The 20,607-nt window shown below is 42.6% G+C and overlaps 1 protein-coding gene across 1 annotated transcript; it reads left to right on the forward strand.

Moving 5' to 3' along the window:
• Window positions 1–107: 107 nt before the first annotated feature.
• PRR19 (proline rich 19) lies at window positions 108–20,052 on the forward strand. Its single transcript, XM_075190615.1, has 4 exons — window positions 108–210; window positions 6,705–7,627; window positions 17,633–17,799; window positions 18,894–20,052. The coding sequence occupies exons 2-4, from the start codon at window positions 6,733–6,735 to the stop codon at window positions 19,950–19,952; spliced, it is 2,121 nt and encodes a 706-aa protein (XP_075046716.1). The 5' UTR covers window positions 108–210; window positions 6,705–6,732; the 3' UTR covers window positions 19,953–20,052.
• Window positions 20,053–20,607: the final 555 nt, after the last annotated feature.

The raw sequence follows: 20,607 nt of genomic DNA on the forward strand, positions 1-20,607 counted from the left end.
CCTCTGTGAGCGATATGAGCTATTCCCGCCGGATAACTTCACAAGCTGGGTGAAACCAAGTGCTGCCGGCGGGGGGCGGGGGGAGGAGAGGGTGACTGTACGATTTCGGTTGTGACGTATGTCGGTCCAACCGGGAATCATGCGACACTGTCTCGCGACGGCCGCCATATTTGGACAGGAGACGGTTAAGCAGATAGATACTTATAATAGGTAAAAATATAATACATAGTAAGTGTTAGGTCCCCAAAATACAGCAGTGAGTACACATGCGGTGCAGTCTGCAGATAAACCACCTACTCTGGGGAGGAGACTGCTAGTCAGTCATTATCCCCAATTATGCTGCAAGATAATGGTGTTCAAGCTCTTTATGTTATCTGAGACCCCCAAGTGTAGGTGGGTCATAGTTCTGGGACATATTATGTTTTGTACTGTTTATCAGTTGCACACTACTACTTCTCTTGTCCTGTTTGTATGAGGAATTGCATAGTACAACCTCCCCTATTCTGTTTGTATGAGGAATTGCATAGTACAACCTCCCCTATTCTGTTTGTATGAGGAATTGCATAGTACAACCTCCCCTATTCTGTTTGTATGAGGAATTGCATAGTACAACCTCCCCTATTCTGTTTGTATGAGGAATTGCATAGTGCAACCTCTATTCTGTTTGTGTGAGGAATTGCATAGTACAACTTCTCATATTCAGTTACTGTGAGAAATTGCATAGTACATCCTCCCCTGTTTTGTTTATATGAGCAATTGCACACTACTTCTCTTGTCCTACTTGTGTGAATAATTGCATAGTACAACCTCCCCTATTCTGTTTATATGAGCAATTGCATAGTACAACCTCCCTCGTTATGTTTGTATGAGCAATTGCACACTACTTCTCTTTTCCTGTTTGTATGAATAATTGCATAGTACAACCTTCATCATCACCATTTATTTATATAGCGCCACTGATTCCGCAGTGCTATACAGAGAACTCATTCACATCAGTCCCTGCCCCATTGGAGCTTACAGTCTAAATTCCTTAACACACACACACACACACACGGGTCAATTTGATAGCAGCCAATTAACCTACCAGTATGTTTTTGGAGTGTAGGAGGAAACCGGAGCACCCGGAGGAAATCCATGCAAACACAGGGAGAACATACAAACTCCACACAGATAAGGCCATGTTTGGGAATTGAACTCATGACCCCAGCTCTGTGAGGCAGAAGTGCTAACCACTTAGCCACCATGCTGCCCTCCTCCCTTCTTCTGTTTCCATGAGCAATTGCACACTACTACTTCTCTTGTCCTATTTGAACAGTTGCACAGAATAACCTCCCTTGTTCTGTTTGTAGGAGCAAGTGCACACTACTACTTCTCTTGTCCACTTTGAACAGTTGCACAGTGCAATCTCCCTTGTTCTGTTTGTATGAGCAGTTGCACACTACTACTTCTCTTGTCCTATTTGTATGAGCAATTGCATTGTACAACCTCCAATGTTCTCTTTGTATGAGCAATTGCATACTACTACTTCTCTTGTCCTATTTGCAGTGGTGGAAGTGGGGGTCTCATACAGTGGTACGGTATACCACCACTTCTACTGCTTTGATTGTAATACGATCAATTTCCATTCACGTTACACTTTTCATATTATCACTTCTGAATTTCCATTGAGACCACTGCCTATTTGTTTGAAACATTGCATAGTACAACCTCCCGTGTCCTGTTTGTATGAGCAATTATTACTATTATCAGTGCTTACAGAATCTATACAAAGGAACAGTTAAACAGCACAATCTCTTTTCTTCTGTGTGTATGTCCCTTGCTTTGTATGTATTATTACCATTTATTTATATAGCGCCACTAATTCCGCAGCGCTGTACAGAGAACTCACTCGCATCAGTCCCTGCCCCATTGGGGCTTATAGTCTAAATTCCATTACACACAGACACACACACACACTGACAGACAGACAGACTAGGGTAAATTTGTTAGCAGCCAATTAACCTACCAGTATGGTTTTGGAGTGTGGGAGGAAACCAGAGCACCCAGAGTAAATCCATGTGGCCGCGCATGCGCAGCCGCTCCATTTCGCCGATGCTGAATTGTACAGCACCCACTGCCGCGGACTCTTCTTTGACAGCGCCGTGGCTGCTGTACAGTACAGTGCTGCTCTGTAGGGCTGTTTGTTCGCGGAGGGGATGGGTTTCTGGAGAACTAGAAACCCCCCCTGCGTGTGCCCTTGTATTGATGGCCAGATTTAAAGCTGCAGTTTTATTAAAGGCAAAAGTTGACTTTAATTAAAATGCTAGTTTAACTGAAGCTGACAATATTGCAGAATGGTGTACATACATCTCTGATAATTATGATAGCAATCAGGGACATATTGATAAGATAACTAAAGATTGTAAGCTTGTGAGCAGGGCCTTCTTGCTTCTCTGTCTGTATATATTACCCAATATTGTTTTATGACTGTGTTTGTTCCCAATTGTAAAGCGCTACGGAATTTGCTGGCGCTATATAAATAAATGATAATGATGAGTTCAACTGCAAATAAGGAACATAGCAAGAGAATGATGGGTTTCTTGGTAGTTAAAGTAGTTATAAAGTCCCTTTATTTTATACACATCAATGTGGACACTTCAACTCCAATCACAGAACGGCGCCCTTTAACAAAGAGTATTTTATTATTATTAATATTTATTTATAAGGCGCAACAAGGCATCCGCAGCGCCGTACAGAGACAAACAAAATTACAATACAATGGGAGACAGCACAGTACAGTAACTCAGTAAGCTCAATGCACAGCTAGAGAGGGCGGGGAAGGGGGAGGGAGGATCCGCAAACGACGGGGCCCAAGAAGGAGGGCGCGGAAGACAGGGAGACCCCTAGGGGGGAGGAGGGAGCGAGAGTGGACGTGGGGTGGAGGGCTAAGTAGCTGGAGAGCAGAGTTAGAAGTGGTGGAAACAGGAGGAGAGATGGCCCTGCTCAGAGGAGCGTACAATCTAAGGGTACAGTGTTATATACCTTTAACAAACCCTACTACATAGACGTGGTAACCTTTACTTTACATTTACAGTTTTCCCTACACAGTAATACCAGTTATACATGTCTTTGCTTCTAAATCTCACTGATTAACTTAAGATAAGAAATAGAACATACAGCATGTGCTAATGGAGTGTGGCATCCTGGTAAATGACATATTCAGCATTTAACTTTTAGTCTCTGTTTTCTTAAGTTGATTTCTTAGAGGGACAAATTTAAGCACACTTTTATCTCTATGGTACAAGTTTATTGTACCACTTCATTGATACAATATTAACCATACGCAGTCAATATTGTGTTAAACAGGTTGTCGTCTTTATAAAGATCGTTATCATACTTGTCAACATTTCCAAGCAAGCTAAGCCCTGTATGTAAGTCATGTCACCACAACTTCATTTTAAGTTTTAGGTAGAGCTATTATTTTAGTTATTTGAAATAAAATAGGGGATTGTGACTCACTAGAAGTGGTGAGATCGATAGTGGAATGATTAGAGAACGCTACAGAAAAAATAGGACTAGTGAACATTTTATAAAAAAAAAAAAAACCCATAAAAAAGTTTAAAATGCCAGTAATTAGTTTATCAATTAGTATATCGATGTTGTACAAACATTAGGTTATCCACGATCTGTGTTCCTGCTACTCGTTTCAGAATATCCCCGTGTTTGCGTGGGTTTCCTCCGGGTGCTTCGGTTTCCTCCCACACTGCAAAAACATACTGGTAGGTTAATTGGCTGCTATCAAATTGACCCTAGTCTCTCTCTCTCTGTGTTAGGAAATTTAGACTGTAAGCTCCAATGGGGCAGGGACTGAGTGAGTTCTCTGTACAGCGCTGTGGAATTAGTGGCGCTATATAAATAAATGGTGATGATGATATCTTACTTCACGGAGACTGCTCTCTAATCCTTCCACTCACTAGAAGTGCACATGTGGAGCAACCAGTAACTACTAACTGACCTTTAGCTAAGATCAGTATAGTGCAAATAAGACCAATGATAGCAAATGTGTGATATCAGAATGACCAGGATGTAGTCCAGTGTTTAGTGAATTGCTGGATGTACGTTTACAGGGAAATGACATCTCTTCCTCAAGTTAACCAGCCCTCCTCCTAACTCCCCCGCCTTCCACTTCTGCTCCCCCACTCAGTTTTACCCTCTCTATGCCTGCCTATCCTCTTTAGAATGTAGGCTCTCATGAGCAGGTCCCTCTCTCCTGGTGGTTTCCTTATGTACGTTTGCAGGTTTTAATGTAATTATGTATCATCATCATCATCACCATTTATTTATATAGCTCCACTGATTCCGCAGCGCTGTACAGAGAACGCATTCACATCAGTCCCTGGTCCTTTGGAGCTTACAGTCTAAATTCCCTAACACACACAGAGAGAGAGGAAGACTAGGGTCACTTTTGATAGCAGCCAATCAACCTACTAGCCAATTAAACTGGAGCACCTGGAGGAACCCCATGCAAACACAGGGAGGACATACAAACTCCACACAGATAAGGCCTTGGTCAGGAATTGAACTCATGACCCCAGTGCTGTGAGGCAGAAGTGCTAACCACTTAGCCACTGGGCTGCCCCTATCTACTTTTCTTTAATAATTTGGTAGATACTCTCTTTAGTAGGGTGTTTCTAACAGTACGTGGAATGTAAAAATACTCTCTTGGAAGGGTGGGTTGTTCACACTGTAGAAATCAAGTGCACTGATGTTGGCAGATGATGCAGTGATTGAGGGGGGCTTAATTACAGCGCAAAGAGTGAGAGAAACAGCACTTTCCAGGTTCTATTAGATACTCTCTACTAGATGTTGTTTCAAAGAAACAAATAGGTATGGAGTGTAAATTACAAATATGAGCCTTTCAGAGTCTAACATTGGCACACTTGATGGCCAGCCTAAAACACACCTTGGATTTTCACCAGTGCACCAAGATAGACCACTGAGTGCACCTCAAGGTAGTAGAATTGCTCTTAGGTAAGGTAGGGGCAAATATCACCAGGGACACACTGTGTCAAATCAAAGTCCAGCCTCCTATTAGACTTAACACCCACTGGTGTCATTAAAATAAAATGTTATTTTCCCCCGTCCCTCCCTTTGGTCCCTGTATACCCCCCCCCCTCCCCCTTTATACCCTTCAAACTTGAAAAGTTAAAATAACATCTTTGCAGTATTAGATAGATAAATATACATTTATCTCCCAAGTACGAGAGAACCTGTTGTATGTAAATACGTGTTATCTATTTCTGTTTAACCTCTCGAGATTCTATAATGCATTTTCTATGGGAAAAGATGTTTCTAATAAAAAGTTATAAAAAAAAAATAAAAAAAAATGTTATTTTACATACTGCTTGGTTTAGCCTCATTAGTGGCTGAAGTTAGTCATGAAAGTGAGGGAACGTCTCATGTTGCAGTGTTGTGCATGTGAAGCTTCTTATTACATAGCTCGGAGTTCACTTCTCTGCCAAAGTGAACCACAGTGGGGCACAATGGTTCCTATTAGAAACATGGGATTGGATTCAAAGACCGCCAACATGGAGCTGGCACAAAGTGGCAGTGGCTGTGCTCTCCTGAGCACAGCAGGCAATACGCCCTCTTTGTGACAAAAAACAATCTATATTCTCACTCTGCAAAAGGAAATATATATATATATATATAAATATTATTTCTGCTAAAGTAGCTATACCAGTGCACCTACTCCACGTTCCAACTTGTGCAAACTTTACCTTTGGCAGAAATCTAATTAAACTTGTGCACATTGAGGCTCATGGTCCAATGCTACTTGTGCACTGCGCAACCTCACACCTCCAGTGTTTCAGTTTATTTGCATTTAGGGTGCAACTGGACATTTGTGGACCCCATAACAACATTTTGAAAAGACTTCCATGTACCTCCTAAGGGTGAATAAACACATAGGCACATTGACATGGGAATTGGGCCTGATGCACCCTTCCCCTAAAGCTGTGGGTCCCACAGCTGCTTCACCCCTACTACTATGGTAGTTATGACCTTGTACAATGATCCGGTCATACTACTCCCCTTTGATAATATGGTGGATGGGAACAGGGTTTAAACAACATAGCTTTGGTTATTTCATGATTACAATCTTCTATGCTAATTGGGGACTTTATTACATTATGGCCCAGGGCAGTCCACTCATTACCTGGCTCTGTGGTGCCGGCTCATTAGTATAACACAACAGTATATGACTCCTTCCATCTCCACCTCACACAGTCATTCAGCTGGCAGCATATCTGTATTACAGTGCTCACAATCTACTGCCTCTATTTTATAAAGAGGAGGAAAGTATCTTCAGAGATAATATTTTATTTAGACTGCAACAATCAGGCTAGGAAACAAGTTGCTAGCAGTTGCATGTACATTGGAAGCACGAAGCCTAGTTAGCTCTGATTTCTGATGCCTTTCAGGGGGATGATAAAATAAGAAAAAATATTATATTCAAAAGAATAAATCTGATTGTTTTTCAGTTATTTGGTTGTTGGTGACCAGAGAATCTTACACTTGACTTGAGAATTTGACAGTTATTTTTCAGCTCAGTGAATGGGTATGATGTGTATGTGTTCATTTCAGCATTTCTAAATAAACATTAACTTTTGTAAGTAAGTTTCTGTCTCTAGGCTAACACTGCATTTCCTACTTCTCTGTTACAGGTGATGTCTCAAGGCACTCTCTGTCATTATGGATCAAGGTAGCAGCTGTCTGCAATGCCTGAAAACTCAAGCCTTAACCTCCAGTTCTGCTGGATCAGAGTCGAGGGTCTTCTCTTTCAGGGGCAACCAGGGAAAGGTTAGAGAAAGTAGCACTAGCAGAGCCGCGAAAGTTAAGAGGTGGAAAACAAAGAAAGAGCGAAACAGTGTCAAATATAAGTCACACAAAGAGACCTTCCAGAAGAAGGCGTACCCCAAGGGCTTCCTGCAGCTGTGCCACATGAACTCTTGTTCAAGCGGTTCGAAAACGGTCCCTCAACCTGCTGGTAATTTGAAGCAAGTCTTCATAACTCATAACCGTCTGACACAGCACCATGGGATATTCAATCGAGAGGTCAAATCTGTCGACATTGGGAGGCTTGTAAACCAGACGACAGAGATGGAGGCAGCTAAGACGGACATTGGCAATGTCACAACGCAATCAGACGGGAAAAAAACACAGAGTCCAGTAAACCTCAGCCTGAACCTTATTCCAACACCAGAAATAAAGGCTCAAGAAGCTCTTCCCTCTCCAAGTCATAGAGCACCAGAAATATTGGTCCAGGCCTCCAAAGCTGTGTCTGACACCCAACAGGATGAGGAAGAGGAAAACCCTGAATTACGTCTCCAAAGTGATAGTAGCCACCTTCCCATCACACTGCCAGGCAGTGGACCTAGAACCTCGCCCTGCAAAAAGCAGGTGGCACCCGTTCTAGAGGCTGCTGAGGACATCCTCAACATGCTGAGTTCACGCTCACTATTCCCAGGCCGCAACCTGGTGAGTGAGACTCGACAGTCTATAGTGGAGAAGGTGAAGCAGCTGTGTGGTACACACTCCAACCCGTCTCCGGTATCTGTGGGGAGGAAGCCGGATTACAGCTATAAAGGTAAGGTAGTCAGAAGAGGTTTCTTCTTCAGTCCAGCAAAAAGAGTTGTAACGTGTCCACCACACCCATCCCTCAAATGCTTCATAATCATTTTCTTATTTTGCTATACTGACTATAAGTTGTGGGCTGTTTCGTTTTACATCAGGGTTTCTTAACTCCAGTCCTCGCGCACCCCTAACCGCTCATCTTTAGAGGATGTCTGTCTGTGGAACAGGTAAGATATTTACTAACCCAGCCAAGTAGACTGCGTCATCTGTGCATGATTAAAGAAAACCTGAAAACATGAGCTGCTGGGCGTGCGTGAGGACTGCAGTTTTGAAAACTCTGTTTTACAGTTTAACGTACGATGAAGACAATTACAGAAACCGCACACAGGGTATTTAGTTTGTCTTTAGAAGGACTGATCTAGTAAAGGTGACCAGACATGAACAGTACTGGTCTCTTGGGCTAAGTCACAAACTATCTGATCTCTGTCCAGTCTGTGTGACCAAATCAGGTGGATCCAGTACCTAATCACACGGCCCCTGTTAGTGGGGGCAGCTGCACCTATTGTCAGGTTGTGATCAATGACCAAATAGATTTTCCAGCAGTGATAGCTGTAAATACTTACTGTGGATATTCCCCTAGACTGCAGCCTGAGAGGCAGTACAATGGTCCATGCTTTCCACATCTCCTCCTCGCATCACTCTCCTTCCACCCTACTTTAGGTGAAGAAGTCAACTCCCCCATTCTTTCCTCCCACCCGTCAATCTGCCACCTGAATCTCATCCCCTCTCACCTCCGTCGCTCCCTCTTCCTGCTCCTACCTGCTCACCTCTTCAACCTGTCACTCTCCACTGGCATAGTCCCCTCTTCCTTTAAACATGCCCTTATCTCTCCCAGTCTCAAAAATAAACAATCTTGACCCCCACCTCACTATCGCCCCATTTCACTTCTTCCCGATGCCTCTAAATTATATGAGTGGGTTGTCTTCAACCAACTCACCATGCACCTCTCGGACAACTCCCTCCTTGTCCCTCTCCAATCCAGCTTCCGCCCCCTCCACTCCAATGAAACAGCTCTGGCTAAGGTTACTAATGACCTTCTCTCAGCAAAAACCATGGGTCACTTCTCCCTGCTCATCCTCCTGGACCTCTCCGCGGCCTTCAAGACCATGGACCACCCCCTCCTGTTACAGACCCTTCTTTCTCGTGGCCTCGCTGGTTCTGTCCTCGCATGATTCACCTCATACCTCACCAACCGCACTTTCTCTGTATCCACATGTGGTTCATCCTCCGCTCTCCCAGTAGGAGTCCCTTTAGGGCTCTGATCTTGGCCCTCTACTCTTCTCGCTGTTCACCACCTCCCTGGGTGATCTCATCACCTCCTTCGGTCTCCAGTATCACCTTTATGGTGATGACATTCAACTCTACCTCTCTTCCCCTGACCCCCCCCCCCCCCTCCTCCAAAATCATATATCTGACTGCCTCTCTGCCATTGGATGTCCTCACATTTTCTCAAAATTAACATTGTCAAAACCAAGCTCATTGTCTTCTTTCCTTCTAGATCTTCATCCCACCTTGATCTCTCTATCACTGTCAACAACACCACTATCTCATCTGTTCTCCAACTCCGCTGTCTGGGCGTCACCCTTGACTCCTCCCTCTCTTTTGCCCCCCACATTCAATCTCTTTTCCAATCCTGTCATTTCCAACTTCTCAACATCGCCCTTACTCGGCCTTTCCTATCACAGGGTGCCACCAAAACCATTACCCACGCACTCATCATTTCCAGTCTTGATTACTGCAACCTTCTCCTCATCGGCCTGCCCTGCTCCCACCTCACCCCCCTTCGTTCTATACTCAATGCGGTTGTGAGACTTATTTTCCTTTCCCGCCACTCTTCTTCTGCCTCCCCTCTCTGTCTTGCCCTACACTGGCTCCCCTTCCCCTACAGTATCCTTTTCAAACTCCTCATCCTCACCTATCAGGTTCTATCCCAATCCACTGCCCCATATATCTCTAACCACCGCTCCATTCACACTCTATCCCGTTCCCTGCGATCGGCCAGTGACCATGGCCTCTCCTCCACTCTGATCACCATGTCCCACTCCTGAATCCAAGATTTCTCCCGGGTTGCCCCCCTCCACTGGTTCGACCTCCCACGCTCTATCCGAGTGTTCCTTAATCTGTGCACCTTCAAACGGGCACTTAAAACTAATCTGTTCCTCAAAGCCTAACAGCCATCCAACTAACCTTCCTTGCTTGTTCTCCTCACCTCCCTCGTCCAATGCAGCCCCGCTACTCGCTCCTCTTGTGTTTTATACTCTCCACTGACTCCCTATGTGCCTGCTGGTTGTTACCCTCCCTTTAGGATGTAAGCTCTTACAGGAAGGGCCCTCTTCCCTCCTGTCTCACAACCTATTCGTCTGCTCCAACTTCACAGTATTAGCTATGTATTAGCTATGTTAGTAGTACTGGTATTTTTTGTTTATGGTTCTGTACTGTTTACACTGTATGGTCCACTTGTTTGTATTCTGTACGGCGCTGCGGAAATCTTGTGGCACCCTATAAATAAAAGATAATAATAATGCGTGTAAGACGCATTATATATAGTACCCTGCAGTGATATACGTCTCGTGATCACTATATTTATTTTGTAGTTCATTGAGAAGTCAAGGGGGTTACCACACCAAAATCAAGAGGGGGTATGTTTTCAGTATACATAAGAAAAGTTTTTTTTTTGTTTTTTTTATTTGTCCTTTAAGAAATGGTGATAGGTTATAACTGTGATTATTCTACAGTAAATATACCCATGATACAACTACTACACACGACAATTATTTTTTATTTACCTTAATATTTCATATTTTTCATTACATATACTATTTCACGTCGCCTCCAAAATGCTTTTCACACAATGCTAGAACACACGGAGATATGATGGGAAAGATTTTTTTGTTCTTGTAGTTTCATACCTGCTGATATCGGGCAGATGAAGGCTGCATATAATCCCTGCTCCCTGAAGAGGAGAGAATTCAGAAACAAGCACTGTTAGATACATTGTACTTTAGAGTGTATCTACCCAATAATAAGATAAAAGGAAATTAATTACAGTTACATAATAGACCTTTGGGGTCTATTATGACCATTTTAGGTAACTTGCTTTTAGCAAAAACGATCCATAAGTGCCTTCAATTGCAATATATACCATTAACACTAACTGTAACATTTTGCCATATCTGTCCCTGTATGTTGTCTTTATATCCCCTGCACACTACCAGCGGTGTATCGTGGGCTGGGTGAGAAGTGGGTCACTTGTGTTACATGTTTGTGCTACAACTTGATTTTGGGGACCAGCAGTGAGCTGACAGATGTAAAAGCTGTTTCTAAGCAATCAGGAGCAATTTTCTCAAACAGTTTTCCTAAATTTTACTGTAATTGGGGCAGCTGTAACCCTTTCATGCCAGAATACTTGTAAGTGGCTAGAGATTGGGGTCAGAAGTGGGATTTGATCTGCTCTAGCCTCTTGGACTTTTTTTTCTTAAAGTACCACACAACAGCAATTTATCTTCACTTTAATTAAATCTCCGCAAATTGTGCACCCAGTAGCTGATCATGCCCAGGGAGTAATAAGGAGGTAAATTATTTGTACATAATGGGGATATTTAGGTTTGGCTAAAAAATACAATAGGACCTGAAACCAGAATGTTACATACCAGCCGTGGTGCCCGGTGGAGGCTCTGTTATAGTCTTGGGCTGCAGCGAGTAGAGTTTGCGACATAAACTTTATTGATGGACTTGTGACAAAAGCAGTATTCAGAGGTGCTTTGTGAAGACGTTTGTTGCATACTTTCTCCTGGAATTCACTGTTCAAAGGTTGGCAAGTATGATTTGTTAGCAATGAAAAGGATGCAGTTGGGAACAAAATTTGCTTTTCACTAACACAATGATGCCAAAAACGAGGTACATTTAGCTAGAAAATATCTTTAAGATCACGTCCTTCAAAAACAGACAAAAGTTGATGCTTCTCTGTCAACTTTTAGTGACTGCGATCTCTCCTACTTCGCAGTGTCACCTTGCTCTCCCGGCTCATAAGTTTATTGTGGGGTTCATACTATTACAACATTTACCATCCAGGCTTTTATCATAGTACCTCATATCCCTGTCCTGGCTTCTGTGGATCTCTTGTTCAGGCCCTGGTTTGTGGTTTAGTACAATATGTATTGTTTCTCTTGTGCAAAATCATCTCTACGTCTTTATGGCAAAGTCATAGGAAATCATAATACAGCAATGAGTTTCACGGATGAGCAGTGAACTCGCTCTGGAATAATCTATATATATGTGTGGGTACATCGTGAGTATTTCTGAGAATAGTAACAATACTATTGTTCATTACCCTGCTGAAGAGGCATCAAAAACATGTCCTAGATCAGTGTTGGCTAACCTGTGACACTCCAGGTGTTTGTGAAACTACAAGTCCCAGCATGCTTTGCCAATGTATAGCAGCTTATTGATGGAAGGGTATGCTGGGACTTGTAGTTTCACAACACCTGAAGTGTCACAGGTTAGCCAACACTGTCCTAGAGCTACTAATGTTACTTTTCTAAGAATAGCAGTTCCTCCTCTCCAGAGCAATATATACTACCAAATGGGGGGACTTATTCAACTGGGAGAGGCAAGGTGGAGTCAAAAGTTAAGTGAACCATTATTATCATAAGAAGGGGGGAATGTGGCTTCATGTATAAGTGCTGTCACTGGTTATCAGCTGAACCAATATACCTGGCAATGTATCCTATCAATGTCCTGCCTTCACACTACAACCCCTGTCTGTCTATCTCCTGTCGTGGTGAAGACAGAAAATAACTTCAAATAGAGGAAAGCTTTGAGTGGGGTTCTATAGGTCATACATTACTCCTCTATATTACTTACCCAGTGTTCAGCATTCCATCCAGAGAGCCTGCCGTTGTCCATCAATGCTCTCCTCGATCAACAGTACATGGCCTATGTGGAAAATCCCCCTTGCTGGGAGAGCATTGCCAATACCATGTAGTACGTAATATTTTAGATTAATGTTTATTGAATAAGCCTTTACTTGAAAATAATTAAGGGACTCCTCAAACATGACCTGCTAAGAGTAATTCTGCCCTAAACTGTGTGGGGCAGTCATGTGTCTTCTTGGTATATAGACCATACATTTTATTATTACATAATTGACCACTAGATGTCACTGTTTGCAATGCAATCCTCACAAATAATATGCAGTACTAATACAAAGTACCATTACCACCCAGGAGACACAATTATACAATACATTTTGTGATAAAAGTAATATGCATAAATACATAGACATAAAATAGATTAGATAATTAAATAGATAGTGATTTGCTGTTTAGGCTTAGTATATTTGCATATTGCCTGATACGTTTTGTTTCTAAAGTGTCTTCTCCTTAGGATTTTTTAAAACTCATTAAGGGTCATTTCTGAAGTGCACACGTGTGTACGCATCTATATATTTATAGTTCCGTGCATACATATTATGTCGTCAGCATTAAGCATGGTCACTGTGCATCCGATGTGCACGGTTATTGTGGTTTAGAAGCTGTGACACCACAGAGCATCACTTGTACAAGTGGAAATGTCACCACTTTTGGTCATGATGATTTAAAACTCCCTGAATTAGGGGTGATCTCCCTCACTCCCTGAAGAGTCTGGCATTCTCCCTGATGCTGAGCTCAACCTTGAGCTCGTATAAATTATAATCTTCTACTTCTCACCTGATCAACAGCACAGTGCATAGACTGGGGGGGGACCATACGGGGAATCCCAAGGACATATGGATTTCCCAGACAGAACAGGTTTTTGATACCTTGAAACATTTCTTCACCTCAGCGCCCAAACAACCCAGATGGGCCTGTACACTCGAAGTTGACTTATGTGCGAGTGGAGCAGGAGCCATGCTCTCCCAGGAAAGGACGTCCTTCACCAGTTCTCGTCCGGGTACCACCCCCAGCCGAACGCACAAACTGAGAATGCCAGTCAGTCCCTCAAGCAAGTTTCTGTGGTGCTTTGTCTCAGACGACTGGTCCCATCTGCTTGCATGGGCACAGATCTCACGGAACAACCTGGTGTAGAGCTCCATGAGCGTTGCCCTCTTCTCACCGCGGCATGGTCAGGTGTTCTCAGTGGGTTTTCAACCAGCATCATTGCCCTGAAGACGCCCTCGTTCAAGCTTGGGCTTAACTACATTGGTCTTAACTACAATCTGGCAGTGTACAGGGCCATCACTACCTTGTGTTTCATTCTATAATTGTATGAATTATGTCTGCAACATGATTCTTACTGTACAGCACTGCATGATATATTGGTGGAATATAAATAAAGGCTAATCATATAATATGGGATTATTTTATGTTCTAAACGAATTTGAAAAATGTTCATTTCTTTAGTAGTATTGCTCATGTTATCAGTGCCCACGCACCCTATAATCTCTCTCCGCCATCTACCGACAGTGGGTCTTTTGACTGCAGTTGCTGATTTACATAAGACTGTCCCTTTAGCAAAATGTTAATATTAATGGGAAGAAAAGCAGTGTTTGTGTTAATGATACAGCAGGAGCCAGCACAAGGTTCTGAGTAATCCTGTGCCTTGTACAAATTAGGTCACTCTGTTTTATAGCTCCCAAAATCCTTGTTGCAGACTTACAAAGCTTTTCAAGAGTGACAGCGCTTGATAAGACCGGTGCCTGGTATTTCACACAAATCACTTTTCAAATGCATAACGTGTCAGTTCCTCAATTTTAACACCCCCAAAAAGAGAGTTAAACCTGTATGTGTATCTGTAATTAAACATCTAGCCCAGTGATGTTCTCTTCGCTCGCTGGTGCGGAGACAGGTTTTTCATCAAATTGACAGCTGTTGTCAATACCCCTTAACCTTCACCTTCTGCATATAGGAAACTCATGGAGAAGGGAAATTTGAAACAGCTAAACAGCAGAAAGAGCGTCGCCGGACTGTTGTAGACATCAGAGATAATGTATTTTACCCAGAACTGAAAAGCGTTATCTTTTAATCTAAGTGAGTTACAGAAGTCGATGGTTGGAGAGCAGATGGACACTGCATCTACACCTCAAATTAATGTCACTGCACATAAGCATCTGACAATGTCTTCTCATGGCAAGACATAAAAATGTGCTCTTATATGAGTAATTGTTTCATCGAAATTGTAGCCTTCACATTGCAGAGGTCAGCTCACCTCACCAATGCACCCCTGTGTACAAAGCTGTAAAAACTAATTACATATGACCTTACTTAGAGGTGTACGTCTATTCGTTGTCCCATGCAGCCATGTATAGGAGAGAGGCTTGCAGTGTGCTTGTTTCCTACAGTGCATCCATAGGTCTGCAAGAAGGCTTTGTAGTGAACCTATGGATGGACTGAATCTGCCAGCAAAGGACTCGGAGGGCCCCATTCATTGAGGAAGAAAGGCAAAAAAATGAGTAAGTTTGCTCCTGAACAAACCATGTTACAATGCAAGGGGTGCACATTAGTTTATTATTTTGCACGTAAGTTAATTACCGGTTGCTTTTCATGTAGCACACAAATACTTGATAGCTTTATTTTTACACTGAAATGTAAAGTTGACCTAGGACATGCCCTATCCCAACTATAAATATGTACCCACAGTTTATATTTATCTTCCCCCTCTAATGCAACATGGTTTTGTCAAAGTGCAAATTTACTCCTTTTATTTGCTTTGCTCTCCTTAATAACTCGGACCCAGAGAGCGACCAGCTCTCAGCTTTAGGTAGGGGTAGATTTCTAACAGGAGGGCCCCCCTTTTAGTGATACATAGAAGAGATGTAGGAATAGTTTGCACAAAAGAGAGTATCCCCTTTAAAATTTGGTTTTCTACCACGTAATATACAGCTTATAAAATAGCATGCATGATACTTATTTCATTTTATGCTTCAATAAATATCTTTTTCCACCTTGTCACACATGGGAAATAGTCACATGTCACAGTCTTTGGAAACCTATGAAAGGAAAGATACGAGCGCTACCATAATGTAGTGTAATTGGTCATCTTGGTTCAGTAATGAAGCCCACCTGGAGTCATTGGGTAATTACAGTTCCACCAGAAGTAGTTAATACGGCAAAAAGGAAGAATAAAAGATGGGTTATTTACTATAAGTCTCAAACTCTGATTGTAATAGACATAATTATAGAGCAAACATGAGAACAGTATTCTGTACATCAAGTCCAGGGCACAGTTAATTCCTGTCATAGAGTCAGAATACTGAATATCACGTCTGTCCTCTCTGTCTCTTGCTATCCTCAGGCTGGTTGGCAGCTTGCACCATGAACATGCAGATATGTTTGATCCTTTTCTGAGTTTCAGTAGTCAGTGTGCAGGACGACCTCCCGTTGCCATCTGTAACCGCCTATTGCTCTTTGCACATATTGTGGTACACTATACCTTACATATCCAACACTCCCATACATGTAATATGTACTAATTGTTATAACTCGGTTCCATAGACCAACTCTTATATTATTATTCTGTTGTCATTCCCCCCTTTTTGTTCTGATATATTTCATTTTGCACATGGGTAATGACCTATGACATATAATTATATGTGTTGTATAAGAAGTGCCCCCCATATTCCATGTCTTTGTCTGACTATTCCCTGTTCATTATACTCCCATTTCTGATTGGATTGTGGATCCCTCATATCACATGGGGCATGAATACATTTTGCCATATTCTAGCACAATCCATAATGCATATTGCTCTGTTCTCTGCGTACGCAGTGGTTCCTCTTGTTCATATGCAGATAGTGTTCAGGACAATAAGGGCACTGGGCACCACGTGTGGTCACACAGCCTGTATGTAGCATGGCACTAAGTCTATCAGAGCCTGGAACTGTGTATGAGGGGAATGGCACAACCAATGCCTGGGTGATGTGGTGGAAAACGCTGTCTCAGACCACTGTGGATGGAAAAGACCCCCCTCCAAGCATTTATATATTGCAATGAAATCTGAACTGGTCCTAAGCCATAGTCCTTGAGAAATTTAAACTTAACGGAGATCTACGCAGAGCCCTGTTATAATAAGTAACACACACTTGCTGGGACTCAGACCACGGATCCATGCCTTTCTCTGGGACATCCAGCAATGTTTAGGCTGTTTCTCTCCCAGTAACTTATTATTACTGGGATTCATTTGTGACATACAGGCCTCATACCTGCCGGCTTTATAATACACGCTATTACTAAGTATGTAAACGGGTCAAGGGAACCTATTGGTTGGACATGTGAGTTGAGTTGAGTTGGACATCTGCGTCTCTCATCCACCCTCATTACATCCTCCCATTCCCGGTTACAGGACTTTTTTCGGGCTGCACCCACTCTATGGAACTCTCTCCCTCGCACAATAAGACTCTCCTCTGTTCTACAAACTTTCAAGCGTTCTCTGAAAACCTACCTATTCAGACAAGCTTATAATATTCCTCAACCACCATCTTAACCTCACTACCTTTAGCCTGTTACACAATTTCACACAAGACAACTACCCCCGGAATAACATTGTTGTGTGACAGGATCATTTAGCTTATGAGTCACCCTACCTTTGCAGTCTGGCTGGGCCAAGATGCAAAATGTATACTTAACCTCATGTGTCAATCTCCCATTGTCCCATAGATTGTAAGCTTGCGAGCAGGGCCTTCTCACCTCTTTGTCTGTTTTACCCAGTTTGTTTATTAGTTTATTACGTTTGTCCCCAATTGTAAAGCGCTACGGAATATGTTGGCGCTATATAAATAAATGATGATGATGATGATGATGTGCTTTCACTTGTATTTGAATTTGCATATTTAAACACAAATCAGACACCAGTGGGGATGAGGCCTCGGTGTCTTACTAATGTGCTACACATTCAGGAATGGAATGAAGGTACCACATGGTTCTCACTGTGCCCAGCATATCTACATTACACTAAATGTAAGCGTATTCTTGATGTTTTATAGCTGCTCATCAGTATAAAGACCCAGGATGGGAACATGTCAGTGATGGGGATACGGATGTCAGGAAATCTGTGCAGCGACCTCGCAGCGCAGGGCGACAGATGCCGACGTCTTCTATCCGCTTCTTACCGTTGTCCAAAGACAGTCCGGTCCACACTCTCATAAAGATGGTGAGTTGGTGCCACAAGTTGGGGTGTGCTAAACCACAATGACACCTCTCTGAGAATACATTGTCCAGCATAAACATTTGTATATTAGTAGTGTACGGTAAAGACACAAACATTGTCACTGTAGCCAGGTCTTCCAACAAGGTAAAAGCCCCATCATGCAGACTATTACAGGAACAAGATTTTTATATCTTAAAAATCCAATCCTTATATTTTGCTTCACTCCTCAAACCTGCAGCTGCCTCGGTTTTCTTGAATTCAGGCATACCCTTGTCTGTAAGGTAATATATTTGGTTAGTGTAGCGTGTTCAGCAATGTGCCCGGTAGTGGTAATGCCCAGTAAGATGCCCATTGTTACTAATGTCCTGCACTGTCCAGTAATAGTCATGGCCAATAAGAAGCCCACTAACAGTAATGTACAATTAGGCACCATTAAAATGCAGTAATGTCCAGTAAGGTGTCCATTAGTTGTAATGACTAGGAAGCTGCCCTCTAGTGGTAACTTCCAGTAAGATGCCCAGTAGTAAACCAAGTGCTCATAACCATTACTGCGTCAATCCCTCATTGTCTGCTGTGCTCAGCATCAACCACAGAGCTGCCGTGTCGGCACAGTCTAACTTACATGATGTCACAGCGCACTCTGATGGCTTCTAATTGGTCACTGATAGTGGCTAATAATTCATTGGGTGAACTCAATTTTGGAAATCATTCTAGCAGAAGTGATGGGAGCGGGGGGGGCGGTTGGAGCAGAGCAAACACTAAAGCAAAAATGTTAATAAGACACAACTCCAAGGGCGTCCCTTCATCCTCTGAGCCCCTGTGTAGATCAGAGCCTGGAGTGTCTGATACACCGCCCCTGACAGTATCAACTATTACGGCATTTATAAATAGAAGATTGAATTGAAGTGAGAGGTACCCAGTAATTATATGGGTTGGTATTAGGAAAGGCTCAGGGATGCTCAGTTAGTATTACTGTGATATACAGAACTGGCAGTGTGAGACATACAGCCAGATATGAATGGTAACCTGTCCATGATGTACCACTATGGTTTATTACATTTTCAGTACTGCTGACGTTTATGATTTGTCAAATACAGGTCAGTCCAGAAGATCAGCAGAAAATCACAGATGACTTCCGCCAGCCAACAACTTATGGATCTGGTAACAAACTCTTCTGTCAGTACAAGCGGGTAGTAGCTGAGAATTCCCAAAATATATGTAATATTACCTCCTCAAGCAATCCCAAACTGAGCAGACGAGACAGGAACATGTCAAGTTTCTGTAGGGCCAGGAGACCAGGCAATGTGCACAATCCGTCATTAGGTGAGGACAGTCCTCAAGTCAGATGGAAGTTTCCACATGATGATTTGTCCTACACACATAATGATCACCAACACAACCGTAGTCCGCATCTGAGTGGGCAAGATAGTAGACCTAGACAGCCTTTACAAGACATCTCATCAAACCAACGTAATAAAACAGGACTAAGTGCAAAAGGCAATTCTTCAGGTGAGAGACAAACCTCATTTGATGTCCTCTGCAGCATCTGGAGCTGTTCTGCACAGAAATCTCCCACTGCCCAAATCTTTGATGTTTCTCCTACAGAGACCAGGTTGTGCTACATGGAACTTAGTCCACATCGGACTCATCCAACAAGCAATTTGGAGAGTCACCGTAATGTTTTTCCAGAGGTGCTGGAAGACATAACCCTTGCTGTCCCAGATAACTCAACGTCTGAAGAATCTTGGTGTTTTAGAAACCCAAAAAAACACATGTCCTCCCATTTAGCAGCAGGCACGGGGTTGCATCATGGAATGTTCCCAACCAAATCTATGCCCACATGGAGGAACTTCCATGAGTCTAGGTATGGTGAATTGTGGAGTCCACCTTCTCTAAGAGAAGGACCCATGCACAAGGTCAGTATGGAGAATGGTCGTGGTACAGAATGGAACAGCCGTGAGGCCTGGTCATTGGGAACATCACATTTAGAACAGATCAATCAACGAAGAAAAATATCCATATTGTCCCCATATTCACAATCTTTAGAGCAGGAAAACTCATTTACCAGTCTTCCATACGAAAGATCTTTAAGAAAGGTTCTGCTAGACAGGTCAAGCTCTGACCCCTGGGTGTATCCGAGAATGAAACTCTACTAAATGATATGTCATAATCACCTTATAGACTGTAACAGACACCGGACTTATTTCTTTGTCGTCTTATGTCCTTAACAGTAATAAACATTTTTTCATTTCCATATATATATATATATATTATATTATTCAGAGCTGCAACTGGCTACAATATACATTAGGGCTTATTTACTAAAGTAGTGCAGGTCGAACGTGTTGTCAACCATCTGCTGAGTACAGTATGTTATTAAGTAAGTCCACATTTGCGTGTATCATTCTCAGCACAAGTTGGACAGGCTGAGGTAAAAACCTAGAAACGTTTTAGAACATGACGGAGAAGGTTTGTGCTTCTTGAAGTCTTTCATATTATAATATAACATGTAAACACAGCAGAGGGAGCCGTTTTGTGGTCTGAACCACTAATCCTGAAAATGCGGCTTTTCACTGTATTGACCAAGAGGAAGTTGTCTTTCCCCCTGGTTCATGGTAAATTGATAAGGTGCACCTAAATACTGCACAAAATAGCATTGAGTGCCTCTGCAGTGTCACTGGTGAGTTGATAGTATAAAACTGAGTCTGCATTACCATGAATATTGGTGCAGCAAAAAAATGGCTGCTTCCATTGGAGGTCATTTATGAAACACAAAACAACCAAGGTGTGGTGCACAGTTCACATATACAT

Source organism: Mixophyes fleayi, chromosome 11 (assembly GCF_038048845.1).
Source record: "Mixophyes fleayi isolate aMixFle1 chromosome 11, aMixFle1.hap1, whole genome shotgun sequence".
Classification (NCBI taxonomy): Eukaryota; Metazoa; Chordata; class Amphibia; order Anura; family Limnodynastidae; genus Mixophyes; species Mixophyes fleayi.

Coding starts and splice junctions, on each gene's coding strand:
- PRR19 (XM_075190615.1), top strand. CDS start 6,733: ATGGATCAAGGTAGCAGCTGTCTGCAATGCCTGAAAACTCAAGCCTTA. Junction 7,628..17,632: donor GCCGGATTACAGCTATAAAG/GTAAGGTAGTCA, acceptor GATGTTTTATAG/CTGCTCATCAGTATAAAGAC. Junction 17,800..18,893: donor TCCACACTCTCATAAAGATG/GTGAGTTGGTGC, acceptor TGTCAAATACAG/GTCAGTCCAGAAGATCAGCA.